The 26,874-nt window shown below is 33.2% G+C and overlaps 1 protein-coding gene and 1 long non-coding RNA gene across 3 annotated transcripts in view; both read right to left on the reverse strand.

Moving 5' to 3' along the window:
- LOC127733190 (uncharacterized) overlaps positions 1-26,874 on the reverse strand; it is a 222,126-nt gene that overhangs the window by 68,703 nt on the left and 126,549 nt on the right. The gene's annotated exons all lie outside the window — the stretch shown is intronic.
- The window catches only part of LOC127733119 (prominin-1-like), a 226,586-nt gene that overhangs the window by 67,371 nt on the left and 132,341 nt on the right, over positions 1-26,874 (reverse strand). For both annotated transcript variants that reach the window (XM_052242417.1, XM_052242418.1), the window contains exons 15-16: positions 16,907-17,016; positions 10,920-11,004 (exon numbers count right to left, since the gene is read on the reverse strand). In XM_052242417.1, the coding sequence (XP_052098377.1) occupies positions 10,920-11,004; positions 16,907-17,016 (195 nt within the window). The remainder of the gene's footprint in view (positions 1-10,919; positions 11,005-16,906; positions 17,017-26,874) is intronic.

Consider the following 26,874-nt stretch of genomic DNA (forward strand, 5'->3'; position numbering starts at 1 on the left):
ATATCTGACATCTAAGGTGGAGGTCAATTTTCCGTGGTAGGAAGGCTTATTGCAAGAAGAAGTACTTACTATTATTGGAGGAGTTTAACGGGCTGTCATGTTAGTGATATAAATTAAAATTAACAAGTGCACACGCTATAATATTTCATCTGCTTTACTGACCATGATTGAATATTTATTGACATTCTTTAAGAGCAACATTATACTACAGGCACAAAATAAACTTACAATTGTCAATGATCCATAAAAATAAGGTCAAGGTCAGGTGAACACTGCCAGATGGCTATGTTCAGTTACGATCATTTCCATACACCAAATAGAGTAGAGCTATTGCTTATGGTTTCCAAGAAACAGACCTAATCACAAAAACATTTTTAGCATATATCACTGATCCATAAAATGAGATTAAGGTCAGACCCTGTCTGATGATTATGTACACCTTAACAACCATTCCATACTCTAAATAGTGTTGCAAGACCTATTGCTTATAATATCTGAGAAAGGGACCTAATCAAAACAAGAGTGCACAGACTGAATGTCTCCCTTACTTTATGATAATTGGATATCTTTTAAGGTTTTTAAGAAAAGGTCTTACTATAGGTGTCAAACAAAACTTATGATTCATGAAAATGACATCAAGGTCTGATGAACCCTATCAGACAGACATTTAAAAGAAAATAAGGAGATGTGGTATGATTGTCAATGAGATAACTATTGACTCATCAGACTGGCATGAAACACATCAAAAAGACTACCTTAAAGACAACAGAAACAAAGTAACAACCTAACAGAACTCTCAGTTACTGTAGGCTAGTTATAGTATCTTATAAATGTATCTAACCACAAAAACTTAGCATTGACCACTAAAGGATAAAAATGAGATCAATGTTAGTTTAACACCTGCCAGATGGACATGTACACTCTACAATTTCTGATGTTGAAACATGAAACTCACAGAAAACCCAGAAGAAATTTGAACTATTCTATCTCATACCAGACTTCACAACCCAGAATGTGAATATAGCCAGGCTATAACAGAATTTTAGAAAGTTGATCCGAACAAAAGCACCCGGATACCTTATTTCAAACTCAAGGCTATGTAAAAGACTTCACAATGCAGACCTAAATAAAAGAATCCAGATGCTGAATTTCAACCTCAACACTGAGTCAGTTAATTACAAGACTTCAGAGTGCAAACATGAAAAATAAAAATCCAGATACTGTCATATTTGTATTTCCAAGACTTCAGAGTGCAAACATGAAAAAAAAAAATCCAGATACTGTCATATTTGTATTTCGTAAATTGTTTTGTAATAAATTAGGCAGTTAGTTTTTTTGTTGGAATTGTTTCACATTTGTCATGTCCGTTTTTTCTCATTATTGAAGGCCTTACAGTTGCCATTGTTTTTCCTTGTTGGCATAGTTGTTTGTTTTATAATGATTAAGATTATAACACAATGTTGACTGCTGTACCCCAATTTTTTACATTTTTAACTATTATGTCTGTTTGTTTTGCTCACACATTGTTGTCAATATGATGGAATTCTATGAGACTGTCATACAAGTGAGAGGTTTAGCTAACTATAAAATCAGGTTTTATCCACCATTTTCTACATAAGAAAATGCCTGTACCAATTAAGTCAGGAATATGACAGTTATTTTCCATTCGTTTGATGTGTTTGAGCTTTTGATTTTGCCATATGATAAGGGACTTTCCATTTGAATTTTCCTTGGAGTTCGGTATTTTTGTTATCTTACTTTTTGCCTATAATTGCTTACATTCACTTCATGTGACCACTGGTGGATAGTTGTCTCATTGGCAATCATATACCACAACTCCTTATTTTTATACTGAATTTAAAACTTAACATTTTGAAACAACTTCAGTATTCAGATGTGAATGAAAGCATTCATATTCAGAATATTTACCTCCTTCAGGACTCATATGAATAGCTCAATGGTCTAACATATGCCATATTGATATTTTTTTTTTACTGTTTCACATTCAATAGTTTTTTACCAGAAACAAATTATTCATTTTCAAATATACAGCTTTTAAGTGAAATCTAGGTCAATATTTTGTCATCAGTATCAGAATCACATTATCTTTTTACTGAAAATTGGAATAAATAACTTTTTTGAATGAAATGGAAAGGATGTGGATCTTAACATTCTGATCCAGTTAAATTTTCTCTGTTAGTTATGCTTATCAAGATGTTTGACAATTACTTGCATTTTACCATTGCATGATTATGTTCTATTTTTATCAATGGTGGAATGACCTACACTTGCTTATAACCACTTATTTGAACACTGGTTGGCAGTTGTCTCATTGGCAATCATACATCTCCCTATTCTTATATTATTGATTACAACAAAAACAATGAAATCTATTGCCAAGTGATGGCAAATTTGGTCTCATTTGCCGAAGAGAACAAAAATGATGTCTTTCCCTACTGTTTTTGGCTGAACTGTGGTTTGCATCAATATGTTTTTAATTTTTTTGATACCAAAGTCTTAACTGTCATCTTTTTTCATCACATATTGATAATTTATCAAACAGCAATACTGATAAAAGTTTTTACCCTTGTCAATGTGGACAAGTTGATTTATGTACAATTTATCAATTTGATTATATTCCTTCCTAACTTTGTATTTCATTTATATCTATCCCAATCGGCAATAAAGGACAGGTAATGCATGTGCGATGATACATGTCAACATGCTGTGTATTAATAATCCATTTTTCTTGTTAATAAAAATATCACAACTTGGTATTTCATTTATATCTATTTTTAACTTTCAATGTTGTTTAGTATTTTATTAAGGTGTATAATCAGCTTACTTTAGTGAACAGTTTTCATTAGCATTGATCATCCGAGAATAAAGAATGATTACAGGAAGGGCATAAAATATTCGGGTTAGTAACTTACAAGTAATAGGTGGTGTCCAAGAACGCAAATCGCAGTATGTCATAAATTTCAGTGATTAGAAAACAGTGGATTTTTTAATTTATACAATGCCAATGTGTCCAGAAATTTATACTGTGAATGATATCCAAAGCGCAAGAATTGTGGAACAAATTGATACAATAAACTGTTGACACAGAGATTTGTCTCGCATTTTTGTAATTACAAAATAATAAGCAAATATTGAATCCAAATGGTAATAATTAATCCTGTAAACTATGCAAAACATTCAAAGTCAATGAACCATGACTTAAGGTGCAGGACTAAATAACCTCCATGGAAATTAGAAATGCTAATGCTTATAAAACTGCATACCAAACACAATTGACTTATCATAAGTGGTAACCTTAACAATAACCTAAACACTCTTTAATGCTGTAAACTATGCAAAATATTCAAAGTCGATGAATAAAGGCAACAGTAGTATACCGGTGTTCAAATTTATAAATCGAATGAGGGAAAACAAATCCGGGTTACAAGCTAAAACCGAGGGAAACACATCAACTATAAGAGGAAAACAAAGGAACAACAGGAACACTGAAGTGCAACAAAAACGAACGCCAACATACATAGAAACGAACTATTTGATAACAACTGCCATATTCCTGACTTGGTACAGGATATTTTAAGAAAAAATGGTGGGTTGAACCTGGTTAAATGGCTAGCCAAACCTTCCACTTTATGACAATGTTAAAAAATATTGCTAAAATGACAACACTACGTGACAGAAATACAGCACGAACACATGCAAGAACATTCATCACAGAGAAACGCACAAACAAATAATATAATAGTCGACACAACATGCAAACCGCAGAACAATGACAAACATATTCCATCAACAACAAACACCACAGGATATCACAAACAATGAAGCGCTTACTTAACTAACATGCAATCTCGAACTTTATACAATTATTTTCACAATACTCGTCCAAACAATTTTCATGACAATGATGGTATTGAAAGGCAATTCTATAATTATTTGGACTACAAACAATAAGAAATAACACATTATCCAATCAAACATCAAAATGTTGGATGTACAAAATACCGAGACACGTCATATAGCAATGCAAATTCACACTCGGTATAACAGTCATATTCTGGAATATGACAATGATGGTATTGAAAGGCAATTTTATAATTATTTGGACAACAAACGATAAGACATAAAACATTATTCAACCAAAACCATAACAAAAACTTCAAAAATAAATATATGAATGTTGGATGTACAAAATACCGAGACACATCGTATAGCAATGCAAATTCACACTCGGTATAACAGTCATATTTGGGAATAGGTCACGTTCGGTACTTAGCAGACAGACGACATAGATGTTAAACCACAATCTAAGCACAATGAACCATGAAGTAAGGTGCAGGACCAAATAACCTTCATGGAAATTAGAAATGCCAATGCTTATAAAACTGCATACCAAACACCATTGACTTATCATAAGTGGTAACCATAACACTATTCTAAACACTCAAAGTCAATAGACCATGACTGAGGGGGTGAAGCAATAAAATATCCATGGAAATGAGATGTGATAATGCTTATGCATCTGCATACCAAATATCATTGACCTACCACTAGTGATTCCCTAAAACTGACCTAATCACAAACTAATACATTGTTGATGCCTCCGCCACCATCGGAAACAGCATACCCAAGTCTCGCTTTTTGACTTTGTCAAGGCGAGACAAAAAAACATGACTGGAATAAAGAAATTGACACAAACATGTATTTGTGCGATTTATGACCGTATATTGAGTACAAAAAGTCAGTCAACTTACAAAATGAATTATAGCAAGCCCTAAGATTTACCCCAAGGCTGTCGTTTTTTGTTGGCAAACAGCAAACATCCTCTATCCCCAGTCCCTCAATAGAGTCATTAAACAACTTTTTCTTTTGGTTTAGTTCATGTTTTACATTGTAATTATATTTGCACCTTGCATAAGAATCTTAAAAGCATCAATCCTAGTATTATCAACACAGTTCGAGTTTTCATTTCACTCTGTACTCATAATACTTGTGTTGCATACCAATACATATGCTTTATCTTATGGGCACTATAAATCATAGCTTAGAAAGCATAACAAATTTGATGTAGGTAGTCTAAAAGTGAGCATTTTCCCACGTTTTTCAGATTTATTGAAAATAGGTTTGTAAAGCAATTTCATGTAGAACAGTGGTTGCCAATTAGATATATTATTTAAGAATCTAAGAATTCCTTATATATACATGATGTGAGCTTATTTTTACCCTTGCATATGAAGTACACATTATAAAAGGGTTTCAGAGGAATTAAGAATAAAAAAATTTAATCCTCCCACCCGCCCCATTTTTTTCAACAATCTGGAATATGAAAATCTACTTTAATTTTAGTTGGCTTTATTCTGAATACTATACATGTTTTGAGCACAAATCAAGCACAATTGCCTTGTAATTCACTTACAATTCAGTGATGTACAATGTTTGTGTTTTTCGAGAGCAACATTTAAAACATCTGGGTTTTTTAACAAATGGACCAGGTTTTAAAAAGAAATGTGAATAAGAAAATGGCATTCTTGGGCTTAAAATCTGACTTTTTCTAGTTTGTAACTTTAATTTATGTCCATTCTTGAATAAAATGCTTCGCTGAGCGCAGCCTGATACGACCGCAGTGGTCGAACCCTGAACAGTTGGGGCAAATTTGGACACAATATTCAAGCTTGATACTATCTGAATTTGGATTGTGATCAAATTTTTGACATAATATAGGTTTCTGACACAAAATAAATGTGGTCAAAGATCTTACAAATCTAATGCAATACTGTGCAATTGAAGATTTCTTCTTGAAACTTTTCAAAAATTTGAAAAAAAATATGAGCCCTTTTAAAAACAAGAGGCTCTCAAGAGCCTTAATCGCTCACCTGTAATTTTTTGCTTAAATCTTTCATCAATGATTATTTTTGCTTTTTAATATATATTAATGAGTGGCTTAAAAATTCCATTGAGATGTAACTTCTTTGTATCTGTCATATTTTCTTCAAAAGCAAAGAAATACATTTTACCCCTATGTTCCATTTGAGCCATAGTGGCTATGTTTCTTGACATACAAGAAAATAAAATACAAACTTTATACTAGATACTCTGAAACTCATTCAGCCCAAGTTTGGCTGAAATTGATTCATCAGTTTCAAAGGAGAAGATTTTTTAAAGTAAGCAAACTAGATGAACAAATTGTGAAAAATTGTCTTTACAGAGCAATAACTCCTTAAGGACACATTTGAAAATTTTGGTCAAATTAACTTATTTATAGATCTTACTTTGCCTAATGAACATTTTAATCTCTTATCAGATTTGCTCTAATTGCTTAAGTGTTTGAGATATATTAGCCAAAAACTGCATTTTACCCCTATGTTCTAATTTTAGCCATGGTGGCCATGTTTTTTGACAAAACAGAAAATAAAACACAAACTTTATTCTAGATACCCTAAGGATCATTCAACTTAAGTTTGGTTGGAATGGGTTCAGTAGTTTCAGAGAAGAAGATTTTTTAAAGTTGGAAAACATGATAAACAAATTGTGTAAAATTGTCCTTAAAGGGCAATAACTCTTTAAGGGGTCAATTGACAATTTTGGTCTTATTAAACTTATTTGTAGATCTTACTTTGCTGAACATATTTGCTGTTTTCAGTTTATCTTTATCATTAATACTATTCAAGATAATAACCAAAAACTGCAAAATTTCCTTAAAATTACCAATTTAGTGGCAGCAACCCAACAATGGGTTATTAGATTCATCTGAAAATTTCAGGGCTGATAGAACGTCACCTAATGAACACTTTTACCCCCATGTCAGATTTGCTCTAACTGCTTTGGTTTTTGAGATATAAGCCAAAAACTGCATTTTACCCCTATGTTCTATTTTTAGCCATGGCGGTCATGTTTTTTGACGAAACAGAAAATAAAACACAAACTTTATTTCAGATACCCTAAGGATCATTCAGCTTAAGTTTGGTTGGAATTGGTTCAGTAGTTTCAGAGGAGAAGATGTTTGAAATAGTTTACACCAGACGGAAGACGACGGACGCCAAGTGATGGCTAAAGCTCTGAGCTAAAAAATTGGAAACCCCCCTTCCCCCCAAAACTTTTTGAATCCCCCTTTTAGCATTAACCATCAAACTCAATTGCAGTCTTTCCTTTGAAGTATGGAACCTTGTGGTACAATTTTAGAGAGATCCATACACTTAATCATAAGTTACTGTCTGGAAACTAGAAAAATGATAAAGCACATTGAAAATTTATTCCGCCGGTCTGTCTCCATTCAATAAAGGAAAGTTGACGTTAGATTGATTCTGTAAAATTTTTTTAAACATCATTGGTCAAATAGCTAATTAAAAGTATTTGTTGTGAGATGTAAAATATTTTAATAAGGACATTCCCGATTAGGTAAATGTCGATCGCTTTGGACGGACCAAACTATATTAATGTAACTGATAATTTTCTCTGCACATTTAAATATTTAAGGTTACCGATGATAATTCAAAATAGCACAGTTTTTGGTTTATACGCTCGTTTTCGTTGGCCATTTTTATTTATAAAATTATTTCATGGAAAGTTATTCAGAATTCCGATGTTACAACAAAATACTCACCCATCTATTTAAAAACTGAGCTAACGCAAAATATAAAAAAATATATATAACGGCGATTCAGGTATTTTGCCACCATATTCCTCCCCAAATAATTATTTTTTTCTGTCTCAATCCCACATTTCTCTTTTATCATTTTTTTTTTATGTTTTTCAAACCGGAAAATAATTTTTGTTCGTAATTATTCGATCTCATTCCAATAAGACAAAGTTAACCTTAAATTTCCTGTCATTTTTTTAAACATCTTTATACGTTGTGAGATTTAAAATATTTTGATAAGGACATTAATTCCTGAATATGTAAATAAAGATCGCTTTGGACGGACCAAATTATATAATTGCAATTGGTAATTATCTATTTCAAATATTCAAGGTTACCGATTCTAATTTAAAATAGTACAATTTTTAGTTCATACACTCGTGTTTAGAATGCCATTACTATTTATTCAATTAAATTAATTCAGTATTTCATTGTTACAAAAATATTCAGCAGTCATAATTCATTTTAAACTGAGCTTACGGAAAATATAAAAATATACCACGGCTATCCAGTTATTGTGCCACCATATTACTCCCCCAAAATAATTATATTTCTTTTTTTATTTTCTGTCTCAAACTATCACTCCCATTAATCATTCATACGAAATGATGTTCACACCTGGAACGGTTAACCGTGACAGCTAAAATTCACTGAGTGAAGATCAAAAGATTAGAATTACAGAATGCAAACCTTTAAATACCTTGAATTTAACCACGCATTCAACAGGTAGTCACTAAGTGTCACAGTACGATACACATTGTATTTGCACAGTACTAACGGGAAAAGTTTGCTAGACTGAAGTAAAAGGTGGGAATACAAACATGCATTTTTAATACACAATCAGTTATATATGTTTGTTGAAAATATCCGTCGGAAAAAAAATTCATAAAAATATTCTATTGTATGATTTACTTTTATTACTATAATGACTATAATCATATCAGAAATCCTTAAAATATAAATCGTACATTTTATTTTTAAAAGTTGCACAACTGATCACTTTACTTTATTAATTATTAGTTGGTTAATAGCTACGCCAAAAGTCGTCGATGCGCTTTAAATCGCGTTATTAGATGATTAACGAACAAGACTTAAATGAGATAAATTCCATTCCCGGAATGCAAAAAAACTTAAACTACGTCACAGAAGTCAGGAAGTTCGAATAAATAAAATTAATAATTCCCAATTTTCTTCTTTATTAGTTTTCATATCCAGATAAAACTTGGTGAATATGTTTTTTATGGTATTATTAACATAATAAGATGATAAGTAAAAAATCACGAATTTTCCCTTTAATGTAGACCAATTTGAAAACGGGACCAAGAATTAAGAATCTAAATACACGGTTAGATTCAGCATATCAAAGAACCCCAATATTTCAATTTTTGATGAAATCAAACCATATCATTATTATTTGCTTTTATATATAAACCAGAAATAACCAATTTAAAAAGGAAAAAAAAAATCCCCCCCCCCAAATTTTTTGAACCCTCTTATGATTCATCACCCCAAACTCAATCCCAGCCTTCCCTTTGTGGTATGGTACCTTGCAGTACAATTTCAGAGAGATCCATACACTTGAACACAATTTATTGTCTGGAAACTAGAAAAATACTTGTTTTTTTTTTCCCTTTTTGGCCCCAAATTCCTAAACGTTTAAGGCAAACTCATGCCCAGCTTTCCCTTTGTGATATGGAACCTTGTAGTACAATTTTATAAAAGATCCATACACTTACACACAAGTTATTGTCCTGAAACTAGAAAAATGCTTGTTTTTTGCCCCTTTTTGGCCTCTAATTCCTAAAATTTTGAGGCAATTACCCCCAAAATCAATCCCAGCATTCCCTTTGTGATATGGAACCTTGTGGTACAATGTCAGAAAGATCCATGCACTAACACATAAGTTATTGTCTGGAAACTAGAAAAATGCTTATTTTTTGCCCCTTTTTCCTAAATGTTTTCAGCAATTACCCCCAAACTCAATTCCAGCTTTTCCTTTGTGATATGGAACCTTGTAGTACAATTTCAGAAAGATCCATACACTTACACACAAGTTATTGTCATGAAACTAGAAAAATGCTTGTTTTTTGCCCCTTTTTTGGCCCAAAATTCCTAAAATTTTGAGGCAATTACCCCCAAAATCAATCCCAGCATTCCCTTTGTGATATGGAACCTTGTGGTACAATGTCAGAGAGATCCATGCACTACCACACAAGTTATTGTCTGGAAGTTACAAAAATGCTTATTTTTGGCCCCTAATTCCTTAACTGTTGGTACCATAACCCCCAAAATCAATCCCAACCTTCCATTTGTGGTATTGAACCTTATGGTAAAATTTCAAAGAGATCCATTCACTTAAACTAAAGTTATTGTGCGAAAACCAATGTGTCTTCGGACGACGAAGCCAACGTCATACCAATATACGACCGCAAACATTTTTTGCGGTTGTATTAAAATCGCAATGATAAAAGCACGCAATAATTTCTGAATTTACAGTACTTTATTTGAACCTTTTCATTGTTTTTTTAACGTAAAAATGTACTTACATATAACATTTTAAGTCATTGAAATTCTGTTTATGCACTCGACCTAGACCGTACTCAAAAAACCCAGTATGCTCTTGAAAAATTAATTTATTCTAAAAATGACCTTCTCAATGCAATTACAAGAATTTTCATAAGGTGTCTGTATATCTAAGGATATAAAAATTCCAAATATACATTTCCTTTGACATTTGCATTGGTATTTGTATAAAAATAGCTTTATTCAAAATTTTGGCATAAAAGCATTGTAAAGCTAAATTAAACTTTTATAACACAAAAAAAACGTAGGATTGATGATATCTTTTTGTAACAGATACTCTAACTTACCTTTTATGATCTTGTATATTACGTTCAAGCATCTATTTCACGTCTTACAAGAACAGAAATCTGTTTGTTTACATATTTGATCATAATCACCTCGAAAAAAAAAACATGGTTCACTTGAAAAACCCGATCAAATCACCTGAAAAAAACAGGATCCCAGCCGGACACTACAACTTCTGTGGTATTTCTCATTATTATATATTTGCAATTGTGTAATTAAACACAATATACATTATTTGCTACAAAATGATATATTCATATGCATTTACTTATCTCTAGTTATATCTATTTGTCATCTGTATATTTCAGATCTGTCATTGCCTTCTTTAGTTATATTTAATAAAGCGTTTGAACATTCTGCCTTTGTCCACCTGGTCACATATAAATGCAATACATACCCCAGAGTAGTTTGTCAGAGCTGATATGTCAATTATGTTTGACAATTCGAAGGCTGCATAAGCTGACTTTCCAACTTCACAATCTCTGTAAAGTATAGATAATATTGATTTTCAATTAATGTTTTGGGATCAATAATCTCTTTTTTCTGTCATGCCCATATTTTGATTTATTTGGCTGTGATGAAAGTTCCTAAATTAAACACACCAAATAAGACATACAACCAAAAACTGAAGGACAAAGGTGTGTTATCACTGCTTATATTTAAGGTTCCACTAAAGTCAAAATATAGGACACTTCATAAACATATGTTCATTTAAACATACTTAACATATACACACTGTGTAAATTGTAAATAAACTTGAAATTGTTATGTTGTGACCAAATCTGGAGGCCTGCGAGACGACTTAATTTGTTTAAAATTGGGATGGACGTATACTGTTATATCTAATGCAGGGCAAGCTCATGTTGATTTTTCAGAAAATGTATTGATTTTCGAGTTTCAGTTAATTTCATGTATCTAGGTGAACAAATATCGAAGGTACAATACAGAAATTGGACAAATATGCCATTAAAACATATGTATGTGACAAATCAACATGAGCTTGCCCTGCATTACATGTAACAGTATTCGTCCATACCAATTTTAAGCAAATTAAGTCGTCTCGCAGGCCTTCAGATTTTTTTGAAAATTTAGTGTTCACCCCAAGAACCGGTTTGGCCACAACATAACAATTTCAAGTTTATTTACAATTTACACAGTGTGTATATGTTAAGTATGTTTAAATGAACATATGTTCTCAAAGTTTAGGACTTTACTCATTATAGGTTGAAAAATACAGGCAAAGTTTTCATGTTTATGAAGTGTCCTATATTTTGACTTTAGTGGAACCTTAAGTTTATGCTTTATTATACATGTATACATGTGTTTAAAAATTGATACCAGAGTTCACTTTCTTAACTGGTAAATTGAAAGTGTTTGCCAACAAAAAAATAAAAAATAAATAAATGAAATTACAATAAAAGAACATAATTCCAATGTTCCCCTCATGCACATATTTTATCTTTCCAAGGTACAAGGGTATAACACTTTTTTTTGTTTGTTCTTTAAAACTTTTTATAAATATCTTTAATCGATAAATGAAAGCTTCTGACAGCAATTGCAATGAGATTTCCGTTAAAATTAATATTTCCAAGGGGCATAACTCGTTAAAAATATTTTGATCAGCACTTTTTTCAAAAGTGTCAAAGACATTGCTGATATAAACATTAGATATAAATTTCATAAAAATCTGGCAAGAATTGTATACATGAGGGCGCTAACAAGGCAACTTCTGTTATAATTAATATTTCCAAGGAGCATAACTCTTTTAAAATCATTCATTTGCACTGATTTTCAAAACGTCGAAGACCTTGATGATATAAACCTTTAATACAAATTTCATAAAAATCTGGCAAGAATTGTACCCGCAAGAGCGCTAATGAGGCCATTTTCCATAAATTTAATAATTCCAAGGGGCATAACTCTTTTAAAAAAAGTCGATCGACCACCATTATAGAACTTGTCCGAGATATTGCTGATATTAACCTATAGTATAAGTTTTATAAAAATCTGGCGAGAATTGTACCTGTGAGAGCGCTAACGAGGCCATTTTCCATAAATTTGATATTTCCAAGGGGCATAACTCTTTTAAAAAAGTCGATCGTCCACCATTATAGAAATTGTCCAAGATATTGCTGATATTAACCTATGGTATAAGTTTTATAAGAATTGTACCTGTGAGAGCGCTAACAAGACAGGACGGACGGACGGACTTACCGATGCCCAGTATTTCTATGTCCTCCGCAAAAGAGTGCGCGGGGGACAAAAATGATACCTTAACCATGTTAACAATAACCATTATTTATATTATATATACTGAACAAAAAAATTAAATATGCATATCTAATTTTTATTTATTTTCCATAACAATTATTTATTGATTGGTGAAACGATATTGCCAATAAACATAAGTTAAAACAATTGCATAACACAACATTCTAAAAAACAAGAGGCATGAACAGCCATGCATGAGAAACAAAAATTTTCATGACGACAAATTAAAGGTAATTCATAATGATGAGGAATTCTTGTTTAATATTCAGTGGCAAATATAACATGCATTTCAGAACGAGAATAAATTAATGTGATAGGAATAATTTTAATAATGGAGCCTGCTTTGCAATAGACCAACACAATGAGCCAATTTCTTAACATGCTAGTAATATCACAAGAGATTTGTTATCCTACCTTAGCTACATTATTCTGAGTCTTTGATTTGACTTATTTGCAAATCTTTGATTTGACTCACGACCTCCTGCACTCAAGGCTATCAGGCTACCCTGTGACCAACAAGGCTGTTAAAATGTCTGTGACAACTCGTATGCAATTTGTCACAATATCAAGCCCCAGTTAAAAAGAGGGTCTAATGTGACAATTCCTTGTAGCAGACATACACAGACATGATCAACCAGGTACTTAACGAATTCTCTTCAACATATAATAGATAATGCTAGTGTTTAATGTTAATAGACAGTTGTTAGTCGTCTACATTTCATTTAATTTTATACCCACCTTGCTTAAGCTAAAATAAAGCTAAAATATCGGAAATTATTGATTCATAACATCTAAATTCTACATTTCTTTGGATTTGGCACCCATCAAAAAGGATTCAGAATCTGGTACTGCAACTTTAGAGACACCTGATCTTTGAATTAATGGGCTCCACTTTTAAGAAGAACTGACTTCTAAGTGGCATAAGTAGCAATCATCTCAAAGAGACATTCGTATATAAAAAGACATATCTATGATGATTTTTTACTACTGATGGTTGTTTCATCCCCGAGGGCATTTCCAGCTCAGTAGTCAGCACTTTTGTAATGACATGAAACATCATTGATATGTTTGTTTTTTCTGTAAATTTACTGTTAATAAAAGGTTGCATTATTCAAATTATTATAATCTTATAAATAAACTCATCATTATAAATTATTTAAATTTTAAGTAAAAATCAAGTGTCATGAAAGTCAAAAATTTCAAAATTATTTTTTAAATTAGCAAAGTGCGTGAGGTATCAAGCCAGAAGCAATAGTACACTACGGTCAAATATGACCTCATATTGAATTTGTGGACACTTTTGTTTTTTAAAGACGACTTATTGCTTCTATTTTTTTTACCGATTATTATTTGCCAGAGACGCATCTTTAGTAGTTACAAGTTTTACACGTAATTTATTGAGGTAACTGTGTACGCTTTGAATTCACCCTTTTGATCATAAAGCAAAGCCACAATCTTTCTTGCAACTGAAAGAGATTCCACAACATCAGTTTGCCAGATTTACAAAATTGGACACATCACTACACAACTGTTTCAGGACTTTGAAAACCGTTTTTTTTTTTTTACCTATGCCAAACTGCCAATGTTGAGTCACATCCTGCAATTGCATGCACGGCAGGCAAGCATTGACTGACGATGGAGTTTAAAAATTGAATAGTTCATGTATAGGTATATAGCGTCTTACATCCTTGGTGATGGTTACAGTTCCTGTGACAACCCAAGTTCTTCTGTGTTTTTCTAAGAACTAAAACATCTGTGTCAGAGGATTTCACTATGATCCTTCATTTACAGCTATGACTTCCAAACTGTCTTTTGGCACACATGGCTTGCAAATACTTACGCCTATCAGCTTCCTCATGGGTACTGTAAAGCTCGACGAAGTCAATGACAGTATTAGTACAAATGCATTTTTTTCATTTGAGGATGGGAAAAAGTTCAAGCTAAAAGTAAGTTCATTATTACTTGCTAGTGCATTATATTTGTTTTGGTGGTTACAAACAAGAAACTGGAGCAATGGTTGCTTATTTTTTATAGAAGATAAAAAAAAATCTAGTCTAGAATGGAGTGACCTTCAATTACCTGGAAGACCTTTGATGTAAAGTTTGATCTTTGGTCCCGTTTGGCTGCCTTGAAAGAAAGTTTGATGTCATATCTGTAAAAGACATCATCAACAGAAAAAGTAGCCCTTGAAAATCAGGGCAGCTGAGACTAGATGAACTCTATCCCCAGGTCACCAAAGGTTTTCAAATTTTTAGCATTAATACTCTGGATAAGAGACATACCATCCCTAATAAAAAAAGGTAAAAGATTTATCTAACTCAGTGACAAGAGAAACAATAAGATGTTTAGTTCTCGAGTTGAATGCAAAGATAGGCTATACATGATTTTCTCATGGTTCCGTCATCATGAAAAAGGGCTGAAGAGATCGGACCAATCAGAAATGACAAAACTTTTCAACAGAGCTAACACCTATGCTCGACAGAACATGAGTTCAGGATTGATATGAATATTCAAAAATTCTCCTGTTCTACATTTTTATTTTGTTTTCTTCATTAGGTCATAAAATGTTTATTAACTTTGACAGAAGCGAAGAATCAAAGAGACTACAAGTCTTGCCTTCCACAAATGCCCTATTGATAAATGATCTTGCCATTTTGTTACCATCATCAACAGCCGACATCAAAGAGGTCTGTATTTCTTTTGAAGTGTGTATTCCAATTGAAATGTTGATTAGTGATCTGGGAAGGAGTTCTGTAACAAACAGGTCAGTCATATTTTCAAGAACATGGTCTATAATTTTCTGAACTTGTTCTTCATCTCGTTTCAAAGCTGTTGGCTTTACTTCATCATGCACAATGCTTTTGTCGTTGATGCAACCAGACCTGGTTTTCATTTCTGACGTAAAATCTGCAAGCCCATGTCGAGTAAGTGACCATCTCATTAGGGCTGGTTTTTGACGTGTGATACCACTGATTCCACCACAACCTTTGGAATCCTTTATGACAGATTTTTCAGTTGCCATGTCACTCCATACGCCATTGAACTTTCCAGGCTTTTGACGTATCGAAAACTCATCTTGCTGAAATGCTAATTCTAAATCCAGTGGAAAAGCAAGCATATCAAGATGTTAAACAGGTAGCCATCTAGAGTAATTGATCATTTTTGTAACAAATATATATATACATAGGCCAACATGGCAGCATTGACTGCCATGTTTTAAGAATGGGCGAATTTCACAGCAAAAACAGTAAATTCGTGCTGTAAGAGACAGACTTTAGATTATGAGCCTCTTTGCTTCCTGTGGCTAGCTGTATTGATTGAACAACTTCCAGAACCTCTAGATGGCTACCTGTTTAACTTCTTAACGTCAAGTGAAGAGACCTGAATTGCCCTCTCTTTCTGATCTAACATTCAGAAGAAGTATTTAAATGGCTTTCAAAAACATGTCCCAGAACTTAAATGTGGAGGACTTTGCACAACCCCATCTCCGGAACTCTTCAATCAAATGCAGAATGTGTTTTTTTTTAAAAAAAAACCTTCACCTCAGCAAAAGGGTTTGCATCGGCAGTTTTCCGTGTTTGAAAGGATGACATGAATGAGGAAAAAAGGTCTATGTATTTTCTGGAAGTTGTTCAATCTTGTCATTATGCCAATGAAAGAATGCAGCTAACCACAGTGGACAAAGTGCCTCATAATCTAAAGTTAGGCCTCTTGCAGCAAGATTAAACTGTTTTCCACTTAACATCAGACCCACAGTTGCAGCAGCATACACAGTCTTGTACCCAAGGGTATCACTAGCCCTGTAGTCAGCACTTTGGGTTGACATTTAATATCATTGATATGTTAGTTTTTCAGCAAATTTACTGTTTATAAAATTTCGTATTATTTGAAACAGTAAGGTTTTTCTACCCCAAGGTATAGATTGCCGTAAAGCCTTATTTGGCAAATTTGTTCGGAATTTTTAATTTTAAATGTTCTTCAACTTCTTATTTGATTTGGCCTTCCACCTGTTTTATTTTGACCATCACTAATGAGTAGATAAAACACAAGTCTGGAATACTGAATAATTAAAGCTTTTGAACATAGTAATCTGATGCAATGAAAAAAGCTTACCTCAAAATTTTCTTCAATGATAATGAATGTGAGCTGTTCTGGAGAAGAAGCTTTCCAAACAAGGATCCAGTGCCTCCATACATTGAACGATACACATAGGTGTCTAAAATCTAAGGAAGAATACAAAGTCTAAATATTTTTTTAGCATTAATCTAAAAAAAATAGTACTTGAGCAAGTGCAGCTCATGTATGAACCCTTATAACTGTTATTTTCACGAAATTTTTAAGTCCAAAACCAGTAATTTCGGCAAAAATAAGGGAAGCAGAATCAAACATAAACTCGATCTGTAACTCATCATAGTTGATTCACATACTAAAAAATAAACTTTAGGGTTTAGAAAAAAGTCTGTATAACTGTCCGTTGTGTAATGACGGAATGACTGAATGACAGAATGACAGAGTGACAGAATGACAGAATGACGGATAAGGGTAAAACTATATGGCCCAGGTAACATGTATACTGGAGCATAACTGATCATTCCCTTTCACTGACACCTAAAAAACTTTTAACAAATTTTTTCCTTGTAAAATCAGAATTTTAAACTATCAACAAACAGAAAGTGGCTACACAGCAGGTGTAAAAATTGCTTACTCGATACAACTCAACATTATAAAACTGTAAACCAAATATTAAATCAATCCCTTTCACAATATCGATGCCAAGAAAACTTTGATGAAAATTTTCCTTGTACAATTAGTGTTGCAAAATTTCAAACTAGCTATCATCAAACAGGAAGTGGCTACATGGTAATTGAAAAAATTGTTAACCCTCTACCACTCAACATTATGAATCTGCAGACCAAATATTATATCATTTCCTTCAATTGGAGCTAAAAACTTTTAAGGAAAATTTTCCTTGCACAATGAGGGTTGTAAAATTTCAAACTATAGGCAAACCGGAAGTGGCTACATGGCAAATGTGAATATTTCTTACTCCCTACAGCTCAACATTATTAAGCTGCAGACCAAATATTAACACATTATTTTCAAAAGAAGCCGAGAAAACTTTGACGAAAATTTTCCTTGAACAATGAGTGCGGTAAAAATTCAAACTATAGGCAAACAGGAAGTGGATACATGGCAAATGTAAAAATTGCTTACTTTCTACAAATCAACATTATATAGCTTCAGACCAAATACTAAAGCATTCCCTTCAATAGGAGCAGAGAAAACTTTGACAAAAATTTTCCTTCAGATGGAGTGATGGAGTGACGGATGGACGAGCGGTTACTAGACCTACTTCCTTCGATGACACAGGTACAAAGAAAAGGATCAATAGGACAAACAGCAGAATACAAAACAAAACATAGGAAACTAAAGATTGAGCAACATGATCTCAACCAAAAACCGGGGTTGATTTCAGGTGCTCTGGAAGGGTAAGCAGATCCTGCTCCGCATGTGCAAGGCACCTGTCATGTTGCTCGTGTAAGTACAAACCCAGTGATAATTCAGTAGATCACATAAGGGAAAAGAAGGACGGTATAATATCCGTCGTCATATGTGAAACATATTTCATAAGTCAACCAACTTGTGATGCCGTCTATAAAATTTTCGAAGGGATGATTTCAACTTAACCACTTGAAACTCTTGGTTTAATAGCTTCCTTGTGAGCAGCAACCCTCTATCAAGGAAATAAAAAAAAGATCATATCAACAGGGAGATATATACATTCAGGCGCTGCTGGAATGTTGCTACATAGAAATGGAAAGTTCACAATTGGGAAGCTGAAATCATCCTGAAATGAGTCTAGATGCGCAATATCATAAACTTTGATATGCTAGATGGCTTGTTTCGAAGCTGAGACATATTCACATATGTGGTTAAATTTTCGAGGTACGAAGTGAGATTCATTTTTTCGTAATTTAGCACACCTCGAAAAGCCTTTTGTGATGCGGCTTCTCAGGGTAAAAAAATCTCTTTTTTTACACAATAAGTTCTTTGCAGACCTTTAATAACTCCATAGGTTTACACTTTTATTCTATGGTCCTCTGCTTTCCAAATCAGCACAAGTTGTAAAGCTCAGTCACTTGTTAAAAATAGAAACATGTCGAATATCACTGCACAGTGAATTTTTGTTTACACATTTCTTTTGAATTCCTCAATTTGAGGTGCATTAGGGATAATTACCCAAAAGAATTCTGCACAAAGGAAATGAATAACTTACAATTATTCATTACACCAAATATAGTTGACTTATTATTTATAGTATCTGAGAAACAGACATAACCACCAGAACTTTACATTGACCGATGAACCATGAAGATAAAGTCAAGGTCAGAAAACCCTGTCAGATGGATCAAGTTCAGAAAACCCTGTCAGATGGATATTGACCTTACAATCACTCCATACCACAAACTTAGATGACCTACTCTTTATAGCTGGTATCTGAGATAGGACTTAACCTTGATCACTGATCAATAAAATGAAGTCAACTCTGTATTAAGGACATGCAGACCTTGCAACGATCCTATATACTACAAATATTTATCCAATCACTCATAATAGTAAGTGATATAACAACTAGATAAAAATGTATGAAGACAAAAAAAATCAATACATTACTAAATATGTATTGCTATACAATTTTGAAAACTTTTTTCCCTCTTACTTTTATTGTACATGTCAGATTAGATAACAAGTTCAGGGTATCAAAACTTAAGGAGGGAAGCAGGTGTTTACTTCAGCTATCTATCGATTACATTTAGACTAATCTTATGGTAATTATATACTATTCCTTAGTTCATAGTTTTTTTTCATCAGCAGCAAATATTTGTATGAAATTTGGTGGTCATACATCCTGTCAATATTATAACTTATATTTCTGCATTGCACAAGGTAATGCTTTTCTCAGACTGTTTTTGACGTCTTTATACTAAATCCATTAGATGTGTACTGGTTGATACCTTAGTATGGGAGAACTAGCTTTCAGTAATTGCAAGTACTCTAAGATTGGTACTTTGTGTCTTTTGTGTTTATGTTAATCATTTTCTTGTGCTTCGTGCCAATCTGATGAGTCAAGCTATTTCTAATTGATATTTAGTTTGTAATGTTGTGATGTTGCACCACTATTACAGGTTTGATGGTTGAGTGCTCACGAACATTCTATATGTGCCTTTCCCTAGTCAGGAGCCTGTAATTCACTGTTGTTTGTTGATTACTGTCTGTTATATTCGTTTGCGTTGATCGTTTTGTCAGGAATCAGTTGCTTATTTTTTTAGTATGAATTTTTTCACATTTTTTCATGTTGGGGCTTATTATAGCTGACTACACAGTATGTTGTTTTCATTGTTGAAGGCTGTACAGTGACCTTTAGTTGCTTAAATCCATATCATTTGGTCTCTGCCGGATAGCCGTCTTATTGGCTATCATACAAAATCTTCTTATAATACAATTAATACAGTTTTTACAAGTAGTATCTGAACAATGAAAATGAGTTCAAGGAAAATGTATATTTCAGGGTCAATAACTCAAAAACTGATTGACAGATTTTATTGAAATGTTCAGGGTAAATAGATCTTTTCGAGCTGATCATTTTTGCAATTAAACTTTAAACTTAGTTCCTATATGTTATTTCACAATAGCAGCCAAAGACTGCAAAAAGTTATTATTGCAGGGACAATAACTCAAAAGGGATCAACAGATTTTTCTCCAATTTTTAGGGTGGATATATCCATCTTGTCGAGCTGGTCCCTTTTGCAATAGGTACTTTTAACCTAGCCCTAATATTTTTGGTGATAACAAAAAAAAATGCAAAAAAAACCCCATATTATTTCAGGGACAATAACTAAAAAATGGATTGACAGATATTAATCCAACTCTTAGGGTAAATACTTCGTGTCATGCTGAAACATTTTGCAATTCACACTTTTAATCAAGCTCTGATAGTTTAATTTCAAAATAACAGCAACTGCAAAAAAACTGGGAAAAAAAATCTATATTTCAGGGACAATAACTCCAAAACAAGTAGTCAGCTTTTTCAGGGTGAATACATTTTGTCATGCTGATCATTTTCACAGTTTTAACCTATAGTTCCTATAGTTTTTGAAAATCAACATTTCAGGGCGATACTGTATACTCAGAAATTATTGTGAGGTTTTTTTGCGAATAATGCAACTGGGTGAGTATTGCAATAATAAGAACTTGCATTATGATATCTGATACATATATCTGTATGAAGATTTTCCAGAAATTGCAATAATTAATATCGCATGTTCTTCCATTATTCAAAAATTGCAATAATAACTGTACACAATATTTTCTAAATTTACAGCAACTCCAAAACAGGTCAACAGATTTTTCCAAAATTTTGAAGGTAGATAATATAATTATGTTGTGCTGACCATTTTTATCCTGTCAGTTTTTCTCTAATGTTAGAGAAATAAGCAAAAACTGAAGCTTGGCCCGTGTGTTCTATCTTTAGACTGGGTGGCCATGTTGGTTGATCAACCTAACCAAAAACCACAAACTTTATAGTTGACATCATATAGATGAAGAAGGCCAACTTTGGTTTCAATCCATTGAGCAGTTTCAGAAGAGAATTTTTTTAAAAAGTTTACAGAGATCAGACAACAGACAAAGAACAATGAATGTAGGATGCAAAGTTCATATGGTTCCCTTGGGCCAGGTGATCTAAATTCCTTTCATTTTCATGATCACTTGGATTGAAATATGCTATTTTTTCATTTGAGTTCCAGTCAATCAAGCACTTCTTTTTCAACATACATGTAATTAATATTTCTAAAGACAATAACTCCCATAATTAAAGAACCTTAGTATGCGCGCTCAAATACCCCACGTCCCCACATTGTCATTGGAGAAATAAAATATGTGTAAGAAAAAAAAATTGTATAAGAAAAAAAAATTGAATCATAATTTCCTGTCAATATGCACATCTACATAGTATGTCCTTATTATCTAAAAAGGTTTCATGAAATTCTGTTGTGTGGTATCAGAGGAGTTGCGATGACAAACTGTTGCAGTAGCACATTGAAGCAAATAAGTTCAAAGGGGCGTAACTCCTAGAAAAAAAATTGAACCGTAATTTCCGGTCGATATGCACATCTACATAGTATGTCCTTATTATCTAAAAAGGTTTCATGAAATTCTGTTGTGTGGTATCAGAGGAATTGTGATGACAAACTGTTGCAGTAGCACATTGAAGCAAATAAGTTCAAAGGGGTGTAACTCCTAGAAAAAAAATTGAACCGTAATTTCCTGTTGATATGCACATCTACATAGTATGTCCTTATTATCTAAAAAGGTTTCATGAAATTCTGTTGTGTGGTATCAGAGGAGTTGTGATGACAAACTGTTGCAGTAGTACATTGAAGCAAATAAGTTCAAAGGGGCGTAACTCCTAGAAAAAAAATTGAATCGCAATTTCCTGTCGATATGCACAACTACATAGTATGTCCTTATTATCTAAAAAGGTTTCGTGAAATTCTGTTGTGTGGTTTGAGAGGAGTTGCGATGACAAGAAACAGGACTGACGGACTGACAGACTGACGGACGGACAGACGGACGGACGGGTCAAAAACATTATACCCTCCGCAACTCGTTGCGTGGGGTATAATACAAGAGCCTCAGAGAGCAAGCGCCCTTACTCAATGCCTAAAATTCTTTGTATGAGGCAAATTTTAAGTGGTACTGTTACAAAGTTGTCCTCTTCAGAAGAGGTTTGAACGAAAGATAATTGTTAAGAAAATAATTGAAATTCAATTTCTGTCTACAGGAACATAAACTTTCAATATCAAGATCAATTTTGGTTGATTTTTCCTTCTTTGTCCTATTGTTTTAAAAGACTTTTTACAACTTTTACAATGAGTTTAGTAAAAATTCAAAGGTATTGAAGTGTTGAGGAATATTGACCCCTCTTTTTTCAACAGGTGTCAGTAATGGACCATTAATTGATCAATAATACAGTTATGGTCATGAACCATTTTTTATTTACTATAAGTCAATAAATCTAAAGGTAGAAAACTTTTATGAGACAATTTATGGGATTGGAGTTTATGCAGTTTTTACATAAGCCTATGCTATCTGCCAAATACAAGAAATGACGCAATAATATAACGGGTAAAAACCAAATAATTTCATAAAATCTTTATGATGCCAATATTTTTTGGTAATAAACAACCTATGTTTTAATGTTTAATACCACAGAAACAACTTACTGTGCATTCATAACAATTTTAGACATTATTTTATATGAATTCATATTGAAAGGATGGAAAACGCTAAAAATAGCACAAATTAAGGTTTCAGGCTATAATTTTGCAACATGTGACTTTTTTGCCAAAAAAAGGTTGAAATGTGGCTATTTGCGAGTTGATGAAATCCTACGCAGCCTCATATGGTAATACATCATGATGAGATCTACCTATAGTACAAATAAGGTCATGATATCTTTAAAAACAACGAGGGGGGCCATGTTGAAAAAACCAAATAAAAGGGAGATAACTTCTAAAGGGGATGATGAAATCCTACACAGCCTCATCTGGTAATACTTCATGATGAGGTCTACCGATGGTCCATATTTGGTCTTGATAACTCCAATAGAAACGAGGGGAGGCCATGTCAAAAAAATGCTGAAAGAAAAAAAAAAAAAAAAAAAAAAAAAAAACATTAGAAAAACAATAAGGTCTTTCCTAACGGAGTGGAAAGACCTTAATTAATTGTATATTTAATACAGTTTTCTTGTTGATTAACCCAAGAACAAAGTTAATATTGTCTGGTTTCTTCTTCTTATCACTATTATGGCACAGTCTCAACAGAGTTGGGATGACATATTGTTATTATAGGTTTCTTTTTTTTTTCTTATTAGATCTTTCCACTTTTTGGTGGAAAGACCTTTTGATTTTGTTGTGATTATTATTATTAGGTCTTTCCACTTATCCATGGAAAGACCTATTGATTTTGTCTGATTATTATTAGATCTTTTCACTGTTCTGTTGAAAGACCTTTGGATTTTGTTCTGATTATCATTAAAATAATTATTATTATTATTTTTTTTTCTTCTTCTGCCAAACCCTTTTCTTGCAGTAGTAAGTGGTTTCGCAAGATGTCACTTAGATGTTTTGGATATTATACCAAACAGTTATAACTCTTACAAAGAAATGTGTTCCTTTATGCGGTATCAGTTTTAAAAGCGTATTAACTGTTCAATATCATATATCAAATATCTAAGCAACATCTTGCTAAACAACCAAACGGGGAAACAAAAAAGTTGGCGGAAGAAAAAAAAATAATCAGAGCAAAATCAATCGGCCTTTCCACGGAAAAGTGGAAAGACCTAATAATCAGAACAAAAGCAAAAGGTCTTTCCATGGAAAAGTAGAAAGACCTCATAATAATAATAATAACTAGAGGCTCTTAAGAGCCTGTGTCGCTCACCTTGGTCTATGTGCATATTCAATAAAGGACACTCTCCCACATTGTAGATAAGAATATAATTCATTACAAAAATCTGCTTTGTTGATCTTGTATTGCTGATAATTAAGTCTGTTTAGCTTCTCTCTATCCTCTTTAGTTTTTGCTCAAAACACAAAAGAGGGCAAAACATCCACATTCTATATAGGTAGCCGATGGCTACTCAGGTTAAGGTGAACTTTAACTATTATTCCCGCCGCACAAGCCTTTTTTACAGTAGAGTGATTTTCTCCAGGTGTATCCTATATAAGGACGAGGAATCCAGTACAAGGCCTCTTTAACTATTTAGGCCGCACGTAGACATGTTCGGTAAGTACAGAGCATTTTACTTAGTAAAAACTGAATCAGTTTTTTCATCCTCGACTCGAGGAAGAATTAGTTTTGATTTTGTATGCGCAAGGTGAAACATTTTCACGTTATTTTTTTATCTGTTCTAGATTTTGAACTTCAATGGAACAGTCAGAATCTGACAGAGAGTCGCTAGTTTCGGACTCAGAAGTTATGAAGCTTTTAACTTGATGAAGTTGATAATAGTTTTTCTGGTTTTACATCTCCAGCTAAATCTTTTAATGGGAAAATTTCCAAAAAATCAGAATCTAATAAGAGCTCCAAACCGGAAGCTACAATTATCAAAGATGGCATCGTTGCGTCCACCTCGAAAGGCAAAGGCCTGGGGGAAAATAAAAAAGGAAAGGCTCCTTTAAAGAGAAAGTATGATACTGATATACAGGCCAAGTGTCCTAGTAATAAATCTAAACATTCCAAACGTAAACAGGAACTTTCTGATTTTTCAGATACTATGAGATCTATGTTCACGGAACTAACATCAAATCTCTTGGCAGCATTGCCATTTACTCCATCTCATGTTGTAGGGGAACAAAACGTTCCTTCCACTAGTGCTGATAATATAAGTAATTCAACTGAACCAGTTCAAATGATTTTTAGCGATAATGAATCAGATAATTCTGAGGGCAGCACCCATCATAACTTAGATCACTCTGATCAGTTAGGATGTTGAACTTCCAAACATCTTTGAGGACTCCGAGCGTTATGGGGAAGAGGTTGAAGCCTCAGTCTCTAACATTGTGGAAACAGTCATTAGAAAAAAGGCTGATGTAGCCTCCCTTGTTAAGAAAGAAGACAACAAGATCCATAGTAACTGCAAGGGTCTGAACCCTCCTGCTGTTAATGCTGAGATTTGGCAAATCTGACCGCAAGGTATGATCACAAGATATAATGTTTCAAACAGTACAACGTTTGATGGGCCTGGGCATTGTCCCAATTTTTGTCCCCTTATTCCCAAACGTTTTGGGCAATTACCCCCAAACTCAACTCCAGCTTTCCCTTTGTGATATGGAACCTTGTAGTACAATTTCAGAAAGATCCATACACTTACACACAAGTTATTGTCATGAAACTCGGAAAATGCTTGTTTTTGGCCCATAATTCCTAAAATTTTGATTACCCCCAAAATCAATCCCAGCTTTCCCTTTGTGATATAGAACCTTGTGGTACAATGTCAGTGAGATCCATACACTAACACACAAGTAATGGTTTGGAAGTTACAAAAATGCTTATTTTTGGCCCCTAATTCCTTAACTGTTGGTACCATAACCCCCAAAATCAAGCCCAACCTTCCTTTTGTGCTATTGAACCTTATAATAAAATTTATTTCATAGAGATCCATTCACTTAAACTAAAGTTATTGTCCAGAAACTAAATGCGTCATCGGACGACATGATAGCATTATACGACACAAAAAATTTTTTGCGGTCGTATAAAACACAAACATTTGATAAAAATTGTCACCAAAGGGCAATAACTCTAATAAGGAGTCGACAGACAGTTTCGACAATGCATACTTATTTGTAGAACTTGTCTTGCTGATCATTTTTGCAATTTAAAGTTTCTCCCTAACTATTATAGTTTTCAAGATAATAGGCAAAAATGAAAATTAAATGATAAAATTTGTCATTTAAGGGCAATAACTCCTATAAGAATTCGTCTGACAGTTTTGATGTATATGAACAATTGGTAGAGCTCAACATTCTAAACATTTTTGCTTTGTCAGATTTTCTCTATTTGTAACAGTTTTCAAAATAATAGACAAAACTTGCATTTTACCCCTATATTCTATTTTTAGCCATGTCGGCCATCTTTGTTGGCAAGCTGGGTCATCAGACACATTTTTTAAACTAGATACCCCAATGATGATTGTGGCCAAGTAGTTTCAGAGGACGGTGAGAGACGACGACAACGGACACCAAGTGATGAGAAAAGCTCACTTGGCCATTATGGGCCAGGTGAGCTAATAATAATAAACCAACAAAATACAGTAAGGTCTTTCTATTAGGAAGGAAAGACCTTAATAATAATAATAAACAAACAAAATACAGTAAGGTCTTTCCATTATGAAGGAAATACCTTAATAATAATAATAAACAAACAAAATACAGTAAGGTCTTTCTATTAGGAAGGAAAGACCTTATAAATAATAATAATAAACAAACAAAATACAGCAAGGTCTTTCCATTAGGAAG

Source organism: Mytilus californianus, unplaced genomic scaffold, assembly GCF_021869535.1.
Source record: "Mytilus californianus isolate M0D057914Y unplaced genomic scaffold, xbMytCali1.0.p SCAF_3, whole genome shotgun sequence".
Lineage (NCBI taxonomy): Eukaryota > Metazoa > Mollusca > Bivalvia > Mytilida > Mytilidae > Mytilus > Mytilus californianus.